The sequence below is a fragment of the Drosophila serrata genome, unplaced genomic scaffold (assembly GCF_035046125.1).
Source record: "Drosophila serrata isolate PLE 108 unplaced genomic scaffold, ASM3504612v1 contig_346, whole genome shotgun sequence".
Classification (NCBI taxonomy): domain Eukaryota; kingdom Metazoa; phylum Arthropoda; class Insecta; order Diptera; family Drosophilidae; genus Drosophila; species Drosophila serrata.
The window spans coordinates 48696-64439 of record NW_028257244.1 but is presented as its reverse complement, the minus strand read 5'-3'; the positions used below and the strand labels follow the sequence as shown (position 1 = coordinate 64439).

Sequence of the window (15744 nt, the reverse complement as noted above, 5' to 3'; positions counted from 1 at the left end):
CTTTATAAGAGACTGGTCACATACAATAATTTCGTATAGCGATTACGTTATTTCTTACGTTCTGGATTCTAAAACCTTTTTTAAGCTTATTTTTTGTTTTTAAAATTAATCTTATATTTTTACTAAATTGTATTTTATTATTACTAATTAATACTGTACTTTTTGTTAGACAAATTTAATTAACTCTTAATTTCTGATTTGGTTTGACAATGTATACAAATTACATGTCTTCTACCCCTTTATTTTAAAATTCATGTAACTTTTTTAATACAATTTTAAATTCTTATTTTTTTATTTATATATTTTAAAACTCAAGCATTAGAAAGTAAATTGGCATTTATTTTTTATATTTTCCAATTTAAAAAATGAGTAACTTAAAACAGGGTATTTCCGTATTACTCTCTTATGCATCATTGTGTATATCTGAAGTTTTCCTTGCCTAAGAGCCTTTAATTGAATCAATTTAAAGATTTCTCAAGCCAGTCATCCCATGAGAAGTATCCCCATTCAGCCAGTGACTGTCGTCATCAATCAACAACGCTAGGCTTCGAGAGTCATGTAAGGGTAATCTCGAGTCTATATAAGGCGGCAAATGCGTCGCTCTGCTTATCAATTCAATTGAAAGCGCTCACTGTTATTAATAACAATCACCGTGCTTTATATTAACGCCCCTCCATAACCCAGTACAACCCTTCGGGAGATGAGTAATCCCACGGGAAGCTCCGATTGGAATGCAAACACAAGACACACTCCGCTATTTACGCTCATTAAAAACATATAAAATAATTTATTCTGCTTATTAATTTGTTTAATAAATATACAATATGTAAAACTGCGGGTTAGTCGCGCAGGTCCGCTCGAAAAAAATTGTATAAAAAAGGACCCAAGTCGTGTAACTTTAACGCTGTGTTAGAAAACAAACAACACAGAAGAGGCACACACCGAACACAGGACATTGACTTGGACTCGTTTTGGGTTAAGATTGCTCTGGCGAAGGCACAACATCGTTATCGTAATAATCGTTATCAGCGTGGCGATCGTTATTAGTCTAGAATTCCACTTCCATTAACACTTAAACACACAACGCTTTCGGTTAGGGTGGCTCGATTGAGTTGATAAAAAGTCAAAAGATAATCCGTGGGACAAGTTATAAGGTTTAACTGGTTTTCAGTTTAAAATTGGTTTCTTTTTTTAAGTTATTAAAGCTCTATTCTGGTCACCAAACATGAAAAATTAAAATTAATTACTTTTTAGATAAATGCCGACAGTTAGAAACTAAAAATAAATTTTTACTACAATTCTGTTAAGTAGCTTTCAATTAAAGTTATTTCGTTTTTTTCGGTAAGCCAGAACAGATATATGACCTACATTTTTGGACAGTGACGAAACCCTTTAGTTTTTCAAGGCAAAATGGTTTAGCAGATTATCTAACGATCCATAAATCAAGCCACCCTTCTCTAGGTAAATATATATAGATAAAAGTGTAGAACATGCGACGAGGTTTGTGCTTGGCACTCGTAAAACTCCACTCCTCCCTCGACTTGGACTTCTTTACGACCAGCCGCCCGTCAGCTTGTGGAACATCTCCTCGTTCAGCATCTGGTTGTTCTCCTTGGATCGCATGGACATGAAGATGTAGCCGCCGATGAACTCGTGAACCACCTTGCAGTCGGCGGATTGGCAGGAGAATACGACGTTCTCGTCCTGCAGCTGGATCATCATGCATTTGATGCCCCAGTTTACATTCCAGGCCTTCATTGTGTTGTAGCGCCAGGTCTTGATGTGATCCCCAGTGCTCAGGTCCATGCGCATGATCCTGTTGTTAGCTACGCCCAGCAGCTCCTCCTTCTTGTGGCCGTCGAACTTGATGACGAAGAGGGTGACACCGAAGTCGGGCAGGGATTGCCAGGCCTGAATGTATTTCAGCTTGGCCTCCATCAAGGGCAGCTGACGGACATTGGCATGGGCCTCCAGGATCCGCTGCACGGCCTTGCTGGAGAGTTTGCGCATCATCTTCTGGGAAAGGTAATCCATGGGCTCCACACTTCTGGGATTGATAGTAAGCGGAGCTCCTTGGGCTGGCTTCTGCATCTGGAGGAGGGAGCGAATGCTGCTCACTTCGCTGTCGTAGGAGCTGTCGGCTAGGGAACGTCCCTTGGCTGCCAGACGGCAGGCAGCCATCCATTTGGCGTACTGCTCCTCGTTCTCACATCTCACCCAGACTTCGCTGTTCGGTCCACTCCTGCCCTCTGGGGGTACTTCCAAGCGGATGGCAAACTTTCCTTGGGCCAGGTGAACGTCGGGCGTCACCTCGCAACCCCTCAAATTGATGCTGATGGTGGGAGCGCCCCGCCGAGACTCCTCCTGCGACTTGTACAGGTGCAGATGCAAATCCCTGTAGGTGAAGAAGTAGCGCTTGTATCCCTTAAGGGTGAACCTCTGCGGCTTCAGGAATCTCAGGTAGTCCGAGAGCTCTGGTATCCTGGTGATGTTGCCCTGATCCTTGCCACCTCCTGGACCCTCCAGCGTGATCTGCAGCTCGTTGAGAGCGGAGTCAATATCGTCGTCGCCGCCATTCTCCTGACTGGATGAATCAATTCCAGAATCGATGCCCGGTGGGTGCAGGTCCGTTTGGTGGTTCACCTGAAACTGCAGGGCGGCGAACATAAGGGTCTCCTCCTCGGTGGCATCCAGCTCCTCGTTCAAGATGCTCCATTTGGCCTGCTCGTACAGTTGATTGATTCTCACTTGGTCGTATTTCGGGTTCAAGTCGAAGAAAGTGAAGTACTTGAAGCGAAGACAGAGGGTGTCGTACTCCCTCACTCCCTGTTCCATGATAGAGAGCGAGGAGTCCAGCCAGCCTACGTTGAGACGTGCCTTTTCTACCAGCGTCTTTGGTCGGACCAAACGGGCTCTGACATCCGGGCTAGGGGACCTTGGCGACACTGCCAGGTTCTCCTGGAAGTCGCCAAAACTAGAGTTTGAATCGTAGCTGGCATATCCAGTGGAGTTGTGCTTCCAGGTGCCCGTGGGCGAGCTGATGGGAGTGCCCGGAGCAGTGGCTGCTCTCCTTGGAGTCGTGGCGTACGGTGAAGCTGGCGCACACAGCAGATTTCCATTGTGCGAACGGTCCAAGCTGCCATTGCTACCATTGTATGCTCCTGTGATCGGGACAAAGGAGTTGGTATCGGGCGCTGGCTGCAAGTAGGAGATGCCATTTGCCTCTGCCACCGGAATTTTGCGCTGTGGCAGTTTGGAGAAGTTTTTCTTCAGATGTTCCGGCTCCAGGGGCTTGCTGAACGACAATTCCTCGGGATAGCGGATGTCCAGATCCTTGCACAGGCTCACAACGGCTCCAAAGGTCTTGGCTGAGAAGTTGACGCGGTAGTCCAGATACCGAAGATCGGGCAGCTGCACCCGCAGCGTCTTGTGCATGGGCGTAAAGTGCAAAAAGGAGTCCGATTGTACGCCAGCCTGGTCCAAAGTCGAGCGCGTCCTGGTCAGCCAGACGTTCTTTGCGGGCCACCAAAGTGCATGATCTGACCAATCTTTGGGCATCTCCGGGTCGACCAGCTGCAGCATCACGCCGCCAATGTGCTGGTCGCCCTTCACGCGGAGCGTCTTTTCCACCTGCAGATCGGTGATGAGGATCCGCAGGTTCCACGTACTCTCGCCTACATGAATCATCTCGGATGCGGGGGCGCCTGTTGTTGTCGTTGACCAGTCGTCAGTTCAGAACCAAAACTATAACTGAGTCTATATATATGGCGCAATCAGAGTCTAAAATTGCCCTCGAACGATGACGTAATCCAACTTACGTTCAGCGCGGTTTTTGCAACGAAAGCGTTTGCTGGGACCGAGGGAGGGGGACTGGGGGGGCTGAGAGGGGCGCCCTTATCTCGCCAGATGTTATGTTTGCTTCGGAAACGGCAGCGCAACCAGCGGAAAGCAGGCCAGAAGCGGAATGGTGCTGGTAATTCCAATCAAAAATCGGCTACGACGACACCTCCACTTGGGACACGGGAGGAGGGGCGGACGCGGTGCGGATAGGAAGGAGGGGCGACGCGGAGAGCGGATCGCGGTTCGCGGATAGGAACGCTCAATTAATACACACGCCCAAGGTTGCGATGAGATGTGTTTTGTTTGGCACTCTCGCAGCGCTTCTGATCTCGTTCACTATTCTGGCGTCGCTGCGGTGCGTTGTTTTCCTCGCACAGAGACGACCGACCAATACTATTGCACGCGCTGAAAGATGCGATGCAAATTTTCACGAAAACAACACGTCGCGGGCGGGCGCACAAGCTACAGATAGAGAGAAATTAATTTATAAATAAATCAGTCACGTCCAGTTGTGTCAGTGTGGCCATTCCGCACTACGTCAAAGTTACTAAAAATCATACCAAAATAACTAGCGGCGGTATTTTTATTGAACATGTTAGTGAAACTGCTAGCATAAAAAAGCTGCTTTGCACAGGTATAATTTTAATATATTTAATTATTAAATGGTTTTTGTTGGATATGGATCTTTGGTTACGTTCATTTAGATATTTTATGGTTGCATTACGAACACATTTAAATAACAATTTATTTTTTTAAGCATTGTAGCAACTACAATTTTTGCAAATGTATTTATAGGTTTTCATGGTAAAATCTTGAGATTTTATTACTTTTTTGTGTAAATAATTAATTAACTAACTAAAATATAAGTTTTCCCCGTCTAAATAGAAATATAGCTTAGAAAAATAAAGGCTTCACAATTGTTTATTAAAACAGCTATCATTTTATATTAACTTTCAAGTAAGTTTTTAATTTTATGTTAAAATTTATAACTAATTTGAAGTAATTGAAAATTCTGTACCCTTTGCAAATATAAAAATATATCTTGAATTGGAGTTCAAAATGAACTTAATGAACAATCCATTTGACTTGCTTACAAGCTGTCATATCTAAATATCTCAGTTAGTATCCAGTTTTTAAGAGAAAGATAATTACATATAGATATTGATGTATTTTAATTAAAAGTAATAAATATCAGGCAAAATTACTTAATTACGGCCCACAAATACCAGAGAGAAACTGGTTTCTCCGCCTGCAATTTCTAGCGCCTTCTGTTGATCTCGCTGTAGTGTTCCTAGATCAGGGATTTTTTCTTATGAATTTGATGTTTTAATTAATTTTTCCCGCCAATTTTTTTTTAATCCTACATTTACAATTACTTTACGTTCACTACGAAATATAACTTATATTACATTTTTCTAATTAACAGATTTTTTGTGTGGAATATCGATTGTTCGGGATTTTTTTTAGGAACAAACCCAAAAACCTCGTCTGGCAACACTGCTGTCTTCTCTTCGCTTCACACCGCATTCGTAAACAAAGACAATGAAAGCTCCCCGAAGTTTTTCGAGCCAGATAGTTTTTCGCCGTCGAGTCGAGCGCACGAACCAAAAGACGCTAAACAAAAGTAAAAACTAATAGTGCTTAAAGTGTATTGTGTAAAACACGCCGCGTCTCTGCGCTGTCTCGCTCTGGCACACACGCAAATACCGACACAGGCACACACACACGCGGCAATATACATACCTGTCTGAGAGCAAACGAAAACGGTGCAAAGAAAATCGGGAAAATAGGCTCTGAAAATTCACTCGAATTTCGAAACGCAGATTAAACAACTCTCGGTCTTTGCTCGGGAAATAATGTGTTAAACTTTGTGAAAATAAAAGGGCTTGAAAAATTGAGCTGTAGCTTAAAACGCTGAAGAGGAAACATCTGGGCGCGAAAAAATCGATTCAGGGCGATGTAATATTGCCAAATTTACGGTACCTCGTTGCAATCAACAATTTTGACAGCAACAAAAACTAGGCGGACAGGGAGAAGCGCCAGATTAGGATAGAGTGCGACGGAGATAGGTAGCTAGCGGCGAATTACGCGTGATAGTAAAAATATAAATAAAAGCGAGAAGCGCAACAACCCGCGCTTAGTCATCCGTGCGAGATAAAGAGATAAAACTGCAAGCCTGGTGCCTGGTATCTGGCAGATACAAAATAAATCTGGAAAACCCCCCAGCAGAGCAAAAGGAACTCGTCAAATCGGAAACGTAATTACAACATTTGCAGCAGCAGCAGCGACGGTGGCGGTGGAAGCAACAACAACAACAACAACAATAATACGGCAACGCCTACGACACGCCAGTGATTACAATAACAAAAAGATTTGAGCTTTTGTTGTAGCTTGTTGCCTTTGAATTTGGTTGCTCACCTCCATCGGCATCTGAAATTGGGCATTCACATAAGCGGCTTAAATACGCGGTTAACCAAACGGCGGCCGTATAGAGCTGGAATCTGCAAGTGGCACACCTGTTTGGCCACGGGTCATAGTGGAGAGTGGAGAGTTGGCTAGTTGGGTAGTGGAGAGCTGAAAGCCAATTGGAGCACGAGCACCATCATTGCAATCACATCTTGCCATGTCTCGTCTCACCGAAGAAATGGTTATTGCGCGGGCCAAGCAGTCCGATCTTGGCCTGATCAAAAAGCTTAATTGCTGGTAAGTACGGCGAATATTGCTTTAATGTTTAAATGATATAAAACAATATACAAACTTACATTTGAATTTAGCCCTTAAAGTCTTGTTCACATTAAAAATTAAAGTGAAGGACTCATTTGCGACCCTATAAATCATATATATTCTTGATCAGCGTCAAACGCCCAATCGATCTAGGCATGTCTAGAAAAGAAATAAATTTTCAAAATTTTGTTAAAATTTAAAATTTTCTTAAGGAGTTACATCATTCTTTTTTTTTTTTTTTAAATCGACAAAAAATTGAATTTTTTAAATTTAAAAACTGAGTATGCAGATTTATTAATCTAGTAAAAATTAGCATAGGCCAGCTTTCCAAATTAAAATTAATGATTTTTTGGCTTAGTTATGAGATGTTATACTATGATTTTTTGACCAAATTTGAAGTTTTTATACCTTTTTGTATGGTTTTATTATTTTAGTCAGAAACTTATAATTGCATCTAAAAACGCAGTATGCAGATATGTTGGTACTATAAAAACTCGCACAGAAAAGCTTTCCGAATCAAAATTAATGCTATTTCGGCTAACTATAATGATCAGAAAACATTGATTTTTCAATGCAATTGTCTGTTTTTATACAGACAGAATATAATTTCAGTCAGAAGATTGAAACACAGTGAAGGAATCATTTCCGACCATATAAATCATATATATTATTGATCAGAATCAATACGCAAATCTTATTAGGCATGTCTAGAAGAAAAATAAAATTTTACAAATTTGTGAGCTTAAAAAATCGTTAAAAACTATGTGTATACAAGTTTTACCAGTGTGCATGAAATCGATTTTCGATCTAATTTCCGCCTGTGCATTGATCTATTGCTAATCGTGCCGAGGCAGGTGCAGCCGCAGTGAAAGCTCCAATCTGTTGGGTATAGTATTGGGTATGGAGTATGGGGTATGGGGTATGGGGTATGGGGTATGGGGTCTGGGGGATCTGCCCACTTTGCTGCTCAACCCGGCTGCTACGGTTGCTCCGGCTGCTGGCTTTCACTCGAGTGCCGGCCATGGTTCCCCAGTGTGACCCAAATCCGGGGGCAATCTTCTAACCAGTTTAGAAGTGTCCACTTTGGGAGCAAGTCACGATTCCCTGGGCTGGAAAACTCGCGGCACTCCAAGAGAAGGAAGCCCGCATTCGGAAAAGCGTGAAAAGCAGTTGAGCTACTTTCCGGAATGCCTCCAGCCTCTTGACCCGTCTTAGATTAAAGCGGGCGATGCCTTAAAAGAGGCCTCCACGCCACACTTATCTCAATTATAATGCCATCAAATGTCTAACGTGTTCTATCTGTTTATTTCAGGGGAAGTGATCTCAGCGATGTGTCCATCATCAAGCGAATGCGTGGAGTGGAAGTTCTAGCTCTGAGGTAAGTCGGAGGAATGCGTCTCATATAAGGATCATCTCTCTCTCGATTAACGTTTTTATTTTTTCTCAATCCGAGTTGGAGAATCCCCACCGAGAATGAGGGGGAAAGAGGTTATATATCGCCGAGATATATGTGTTTGCTTTCCAGTGATGTCATCGCCCCATCATTAGGCAAGCAGAAATACGAGAAATACTTTGGCACGCTCAAGCGCGTAATTAATGCAAAAAGCTGTGGCAAAAGCTACACAAACTACAGAAAAATAAGTTGAAAGTCGTGGGAGCTCCGAAATTGGCAATACCAACTGGAACCCAGTCGCACTCATTTTTTAGGCCGCGTAGGCCCAAAGCGTAGGTCGCACCAGATACTCTGACTATGAGTCGTATCTGCCAGATACGTACAGACGTATCTGTGTCTGCGCTTGTACTTTATCTTGTGCTTGTACTGGTAACTTGTACTTGTTGTACTTGCATGTTGCTGGGTCTGCTTCTGCTTCAGCTGCTGCTGCTTCTGTTGCCTTAAAAGGCGACAATCATTTTGACTGCCAAGGTCACCAAAATCGATTCGTCCGCCAAACTTCTCCGTCATCTGCTGGCAATATGCTTAAAACTCTCGGCTGCCTCATGACATGTATACATACGTTTGTATAATTATGCACAAGAGGAGGTGTACCCCCGAGCTGGTGGCCTTATAGGGAGCCAGCTTGGAGCGATTGGCATTGAACTTGGGGGATGAGAAGCGTGAGAACAGCAGGAAATAATATTTTAGGTATGAAAGTATCTAACAGATGATACTTAAAAAAAATTAGCTCAGTTTGACATAAACTATATTTGGCGAAAATGGAGCAAGGGAAGTAATTAAGTAATCAAAATTTCATTAAAATCTGTTTGTATATTTGGAAATAGTAATGATAATAATATAAAAGGGCCTGCCATAATATTTCTATTAGATTTAGCAATCAATATATCATAACTCTATTCAAAGAACAGTAATTAATAATACTTTTTGAAACTAGATCAGTTTATGAATAAATGTTACATTTTTAATTGATCAAATGTACTAGAAATTTTAAATTCTGAAAGAGTTTCCCTACAGTATAGCTTCAAACTAGAATTAAGAGAAATTATGGTACTGGTACGCCCAACCAAATCAGATCAGACAGCTAAGAACAGGAAATAATTAAATATCAGAAGCAGATATTCCATTAACAAATAATCTGATCAAACAAAAAAATGTATGTATATAAATGAAATGAGCAAATATTTACTGATCTTAATTGAAAGCAAAAGTATGCCTTTTTTGGAAACTTGATTTTGACGCCTGATTGTTTGCTTACCTATAAAGTGACTCAGATGAAATATTGTCTGACTGAGGTCTAAACGAGTTTTTAAATTAAATTTATAGATAGTTTTGTGATATTTTTTAATTTTTGTTAGCTTGCTAAGCTCTTTTCAAGAGTACTTTAGATGTACTTAAGACAACGAATGCCTTTGTGTAGAAACCAAGATTAATTAATCAATTGCACTGACAAATTAGAGCCTAAAATAGCTCAGAACCGTCAGTCTTTTCTATTAACAGATATATTGCTACATTGCTCTCAATTCCATTGTTATCAGACCGTCTTTCCCAAGAAGCTTTATCAGTCTGCAGATAATGCTACACGTTTCCTATATACAAGCGTGAATGAACCAATTGATATGGCATGCATATAAACTCGAGGGCAATAACTTCTCGGACCCATTGACGACGACTATCAAAGAAGGCTGCTCTGTTTGCATTATTTTAACTGAGCTTAATATCAAAAACAACGAAAACCTTTCTGTCTCAACTCGTTGGGCAGGCGGTTCCCCGTGTCTGCTGGGGCGGTACCTATGTACGTGGGGTTCTTCGAGGGTCTCCTCCGCCCTTTTGTTTGCCATTTGTTGTGCTAGGCCAGGAGTGGAAAAGTCCATAAATCAGGGGTTCAGGTAAAATGCGTTGGTGTAGTCTTCCATTAGGTTGTGTTTATTTCTTACCCATACTCATTATCATTCACTGTTCCCTGGTTTCCTGCGTTATGAGTGTGCATATTGATTTGGGTTGCGTGTCGCTGGCACTTTTCTTTTCTTTCCACAGAACTATCAATGGTTTTTCCACTTAGTGCCACTCGAGTGCTATTCAACCTTGACTTTAGCTTGGAACTTTGATTATGCATATCTGAATAGGGGGAGCTCTACTCCCAATTGGCCTGATTTTATGCCAAACTATTAATAGGGTTAGCGGAGCTACGAATTCCAGATACCAGACACTCACTGAGGCAATGCACTCGTGTGCCATTTAGGCGATGTTTCTGGCTAAGTTTAGACAGTTGTTTCGGATGTACTCTCTCTACAAAGAAGAATAAACTGTTTCTGATAGCTACACATAGGAAAAATCTTAAGAAATTTTCTAGGGTTTAAAGGGAAATCGGGTTATGGGAAATAGTAATTCAATTTCTTGTATTTTAACTTGTTTTGATTTGCTTTGTCAAGCTTATACCCACATTATCCAGTCAATATCTAACCACTGTTTCTCTTGAGTGTAGCTTGTACACATCGCAGCTTATTTATTCTATCAGTTAGGCCATTAAGGCACGCTTTTGGCCATCGGCAATTGGCCACTTCAGGGTAATTAGCATTGTTAGAGAGACCGAGGTGCTAAGCGGGGATTCGCTCGCAACGCGAACCTGACCTAGACGCAGACAAATGACGACAATCAGCTTTTCCTCCCCGTCGGAACCATCAGCCTCTTTAACTGTGGTTTTGTGGGGAATTCTGTGAAGAATCCGTCGAGTTAATGACCGCACGCAGCTGCCAGAGAGAATCTTTTGTGTTGTGTGTTCCAAGCATGATTCACGGCAGTTAGTTAATGGTGGTGATGATGGTGGCGCCTTTGTCGCCGCTCCAAGAGAAAGTTTCTTGAACCTAAAAGTCTGGTTTTCTTTTGGTTCCATTGCAGCGTGAACAAGATCAGCACGCTGTCCCCCTTCGAAGAGTGCCAGAAGCTGCAGGAGTTATATCTGCGCAAGAACAACATCTCGGACATCAATGAGATTGCCTACCTGCAGAATTTGCCAGCTCTGCGCTACCTCTGGCTGGAGGAGAATCCCTGCTGCGAGCGAACAGCCAAGTAAGTGTCATCCAATAAGAAATGTATGTGTATACAAGAAGCCCCTAATGATCTATATCAACTCTGTATAACCGCAATCACAGCTATCGCGCGGTTGTCTTACGCGCCCTGCCCAACCTTAAGAAGCTGGACAATGTGGAGGTCACCCAAGAGGAGGTGGACGAAGCCTTGCGTGGCAGCGGTGGCCCCGTGGTCGATGATGAGGTTTACGAGGACGCCTACCAACAACAGCAGCAACAGCAGCAGCAGCACCAGCAGTCGCAGCCGCAACAGATGCCGCAACATCAGCAGCAGCACAGCTACCCGCAACACTCTCCGCCAACGCAGCAGCAACAGTATCAGCAGCAGCATCAACCGCAGCAGCAGCAGCCACAGCAATCGCAGCAGCAGCGTCGCAGCTCCAGTCCCATGAAAGAGGTAAATGGTTTCCATTGTCTGGGTGGATATTTCTCACACCACGCCCTGGTTTAGCGGCTCTAATCTTTCGGCTCCGCCACGAACTCAGTAATCAACGCTCACCTCCCCTCTTGTATCTGTCTATTTCTGCTACCTCTGAACCCTATCCCGCTCCCTTAACCCATGTTCCCATTAATATTAAAATATGCATTGCTAACCAGCCGCCACCGCCGCCGCAGTTAGCCAGTCCGCTGGCCAACAACAGCAGCGAAGGGACCATCACCCATAGTGCCAGCGATCTCTACGGCAGCCAGATGCAGCAGGCACAGCCGCTGCATGGCTCCAAGCCCCCCACACCCACCAAGGTAAGGGGAGAGGTCGGTCAGTCAGCCGGGAAGGGAGATGGGGGAAAGGTTTAGAGAAAGTAACTAGTCTGTGGCACTTGTGGTTCTGTTTCTATGTTTTTGTGTTATAATGTTTATGTAAACAGTTTTGTAAAAGTAAAATTTGATACTTTTGTAGGAGTATAATGCTATATCAATTTCTTAAACGTATAATGAACTCACTTTCGGTTACCTTACGTTTTATTTTATAATGTTTATGATGTTCTTGCCTTTCATGTATACTTTTTTTGTTACGTTTAATTTTTCCGATTGAAAGTAATTTATCTAGAGAGTTTTTTGTCCATCATTTTCATCATTTATTCTCTCTCAATGCATAATCTCGTAAGATCAGCTAAGAGCCCTACTAATCTCGTTTCGGCATCCCCTCCAGGAACCCGCGCATCCGCCATCGCCCATGTATAACAATATAACCAAAGAGCAGCGCACCTACCACCAGTACGACGTAAGATCCACAGTCACTGCCCCCCCGATGAGTAGTAGTAACACAGTCAACCAGTTCCGAGCATCCGACATGACAGAACCGAGCTTCTTGTATTTTTTTGTTGCTGCCGGGCCCACTTTTGGGGGCCCTATTCCGAGGCCCTACTATTTTTTTTTTTTTTTTTTTTCGAGGGTGTGGGCCCGTGTCACACTCGAGTGGAGAGAGAGAGGAACGGGGACTTGGTTGGGGGCAGTCACGCGATGGCTTCGATGGCATGGTTAAGGTTCTCTTACTCATGTTCCCGCCGCCTGGCCATTGTCTATTTGCCGGCGTTTTTTGGGTTAAGTCCCTCGCTTGACTTTGGAGTCTAGTACTGGGTCTGATGGGAACTAACGAGGGACACACAATAATTGCTAAAGAAGACCGAAAATTAAGTATATATAAAAGGGGTCATTATGTATGCTTTTAGGCAGGGAAAATGGTTAGAAGAAAATGGAAATTGTATTGAAAAGGGATCAATATAATCAAACAAACACTCCAAAAACCACTGAACCAGTGTGAAATTGCTCCCTCACTCTCGTAGTTACTAGCTCAACGTTTTGTCGAGATTGCTCGGGTGACTGATATATAATTTCAAATGAAATCTAACATCTATAATCTCTGCTGCCTCTCTCACCATGCACCGCAACCTTAAACCAAATCAAAACCCCAACTAAAAACGCAAACTGCACTGCATCCCACTAACTTCAACACGGGGTCTCGATGAGCAGCGCTCGCCGGGTTCCGACCAGGAGAGTAGCCCGCAAACGGGTTACAGGGAGGTGCGGCCCACGCCGCTCCCTCCCAGCATCTCCACGCACTCGATGAAGGTAAGAACGATGGTTCTTCTCACTGAGGACTACCAGCTGGGACTTGGGACAGTCAAGATGGAGAAGCTATCTAATAATGGTGTTCCCGCACAGGAATACTATCAGTCGGATCGTCCGGCTGGCTATCCAGCACACTATCGCCACAGCCAGACAGACCTCACCGAATGGGAGGAGCACCAGCAGGCGCCACAGGTGCATCACAATCCCTACGGCAGCCAAATGCAGTTACACCACCAGCGGCGCAGCGATCCCAATTTCCGTAATGGCAGCGCTCGGGAGAATGGCGGCGAGTGGGAGCAGGAGGAGAGGCCCAGGTCGAGGTGAGTGGAGGTCAAACCGCGAGGTCATCGGGTGAATATTATTAGCATAGAGCTTAACGTTTGTTGTCGCTTATTGAATTTGTGGTTAAACATTGTGGTATCTCTGTGATGTTCGTTTGCAGATTGTGTTTGCATTTAAAATGTTTACCTTGTTGTTGAAATATTATCGCAAAATAAGCATTAAGAACTATAAAAACACTTCTAAAGTAATTACAATTAAATAAAACATTCAATTCACATTCTTATCTGAGTATAAAAAGGTTTTAAACCATTTCCCATAATCAATGTGTGTTCAGCCGGTTTATTATCCTAATAAATCAGTAACGAAACGATTTGTTTAAGCTGCTATAGAATATTTGGGTTTTTAAAGCTGTTAATTAAAGCTGTTGTTATAACTATTACTTATTATTTTCAATAACATTTTTCAGGCGCCCCGAGGGTCGTTTCAGTGACTCGACGACAACTCTTTCGGCCTCCGTGATGAATCACTACGCGGGCTACCATCGCAGGCCAGTCAATAGGGTGAGTATTATCCAGAAATGGAACCCACTCATCATCGATAAGGTTGAAAGCTAACTGATTCATATTCCCATCCTATATTCCGTAGACATCGAATCTGCTGTCTGCTGCGCTGTGTTTGGTTAAGGAGCTGGACTACGCCAGCCTGGAGGTGCTGGAGCACGCCGTGCGGTGTCGCATCGATGAGATGGCGGGCGAATGATGAAGACGACTCTCTAATCGCATGTCGATTAGCTAATATCCACACTAAACAAAAACAAAAAAGACCAGGAGAAAGACAGAGGGGAGAAGTGAGGAGTGAAGCGAAAACTGCAGCTGATATTATTATACTAACGTCTTAAGCAACAAATGGAAAATCAGATACTTAACGGATAACGAAAACGATTCATACTTGCCAATTTGTAAACTGTCATAGTGTAACTAGTGTCTTTTTGTAAGCATTTTGTCACGTAACTAAATATGCTGACGGAATCGAAAGAGCGTAGGAAGGTTGAATAGTGGACTATAGCCTAAGTTAATTTCCGCCTGATTGATCCCAGATCCTGTTCAGTTGTGCACAGACCACTAAAAACTAGCCTTCTTTTGTACTTAACTTGCGAGGATCTAACTAACTAACGAACTAACGGCGCCCAAGGCGCCAGGCACAATGAATCTTCCTTGTCTGTTTTTTTTATTCAAGTGAGCTTAGTTCAAATTGATATATGATTATATAATTATATAATAAAATTGAAATTCAGCATGGCTCATTGCTGTTAACTTTAATTTTAATATATATTTATATATGTATAAATTTAACCCAATGACTTTGTTAAATATTTGTACACAAGCTAAATAATAATTTTAATATAAATTTACCTATGTATAATAATGCAATTGAGCACGTCCAGTTTATGTTTGCCGTTCTCTTTTTAACGTTTACGTTGGAAACTACTATGCAAAAAATAAACCAATTAACATTTATTAAGAGTTTAAATGGGAATTTAGTGGAATTGTGAATATAATATTAACAAATTTCAAAGTGCGCGGGTTGCTGTGCTGTTCAACACTAGAGGATATTGATTTTCGAGAGAGTTATCGAAACTGAAAGAAAAGCAGTTTATTCGGCAGCAAGCAGTTCATATGAAATTATAAATAAAATATATAATAAATATAAGCCAAATAAATTAAATTATATTAAAAATACGTTATTTAATTGATTGTTGATTTTTATATTTATCAAAGAAATATAAAAGTTCGAAGTTCTTTCAGCTATACCTTTTATATTTACAGTTTTATATTCACTGTTTGCATTTTCCTATATTTTTAACGATCGTTTGTATGGCAGCTAAATGATAATGTAGTCCGATTTTTATAAGATTTTACACAAAATTATAGATATAATGGCTATATATTAAATTTAATGAAAATCAGTTGAGAACTGGAAAAGTAATAATAGTTTTTCTAAAAATTCCCTATCATTCCTATGGCAGTTTTACATATACACATATATATATATATAGTCCACCGATTCGTCATTCTCCGACTTATATATCAGTAAAATTATACACAAGAATAACTCCATAGATCATTGAAATAGATTAAATTTGTTCCAAAACAAATCTCGCACAACTGTGCATATGATTCCCAACAAGTTCTAACATCCCCGGAACGAAGTGAGTGCTGCCGGCCAAGTTTCAGAAATGTGTTGTGTTACAGAAGTTGCAAGTCATTGTTTATTAGTGTTCAAAGT

General features: G+C 42.0%; 2 protein-coding genes across 10 annotated transcripts; one reads left to right on the top strand and one right to left on the bottom strand.

Moving 5' to 3' along the window:
- Nucleotides 1-757: 757 nt before the first annotated feature.
- Nucleotides 758-4405, bottom strand: Fit1 (Fermitin 1). Its single transcript, XM_020945843.2, has 2 exons — nt 3819-4405; nt 758-3756 (listed from the first exon to the last, which is right to left on the bottom strand). The coding sequence occupies exon 2, from the start codon at nt 3685-3687 to the stop codon at nt 1552-1554; it is 2136 nt and encodes a 711-aa protein (XP_020801502.1). The 5' UTR covers nt 3688-3756; nt 3819-4405; the 3' UTR covers nt 758-1551.
- Nucleotides 4406-5328: 923 nt separating this feature from the next.
- Nucleotides 5329-14975, top strand: LOC110178654 (uncharacterized). Of its 9 annotated transcripts, XM_020945846.2 has the most exons (10): nt 5334-6543; nt 7877-7942; nt 10916-11086; nt 11170-11503; nt 11704-11847; nt 12257-12328; nt 13078-13176; nt 13270-13496; nt 13925-14018; nt 14104-14975. In XM_020945846.2, exons 1-10 carry the CDS (start codon nt 6464-6466, stop codon nt 14215-14217), a joined length of 1401 nt encoding a protein of 466 aa, XP_020801505.2. In that variant the 5' UTR covers nt 5334-6463; the 3' UTR covers nt 14218-14975. The 9 variants fall into 9 exon arrangements, with proteins under 9 accessions (XP_086694226.1, XP_020801505.2, XP_086694225.1 ...); XM_086838099.1 differs by lacking the exon at nt 11704-11847; XM_086838095.1 differs by having other exon boundaries at nt 13078-13496.
- The last annotated feature ends 769 nt before the right edge of the window (nt 14976-15744 follow it).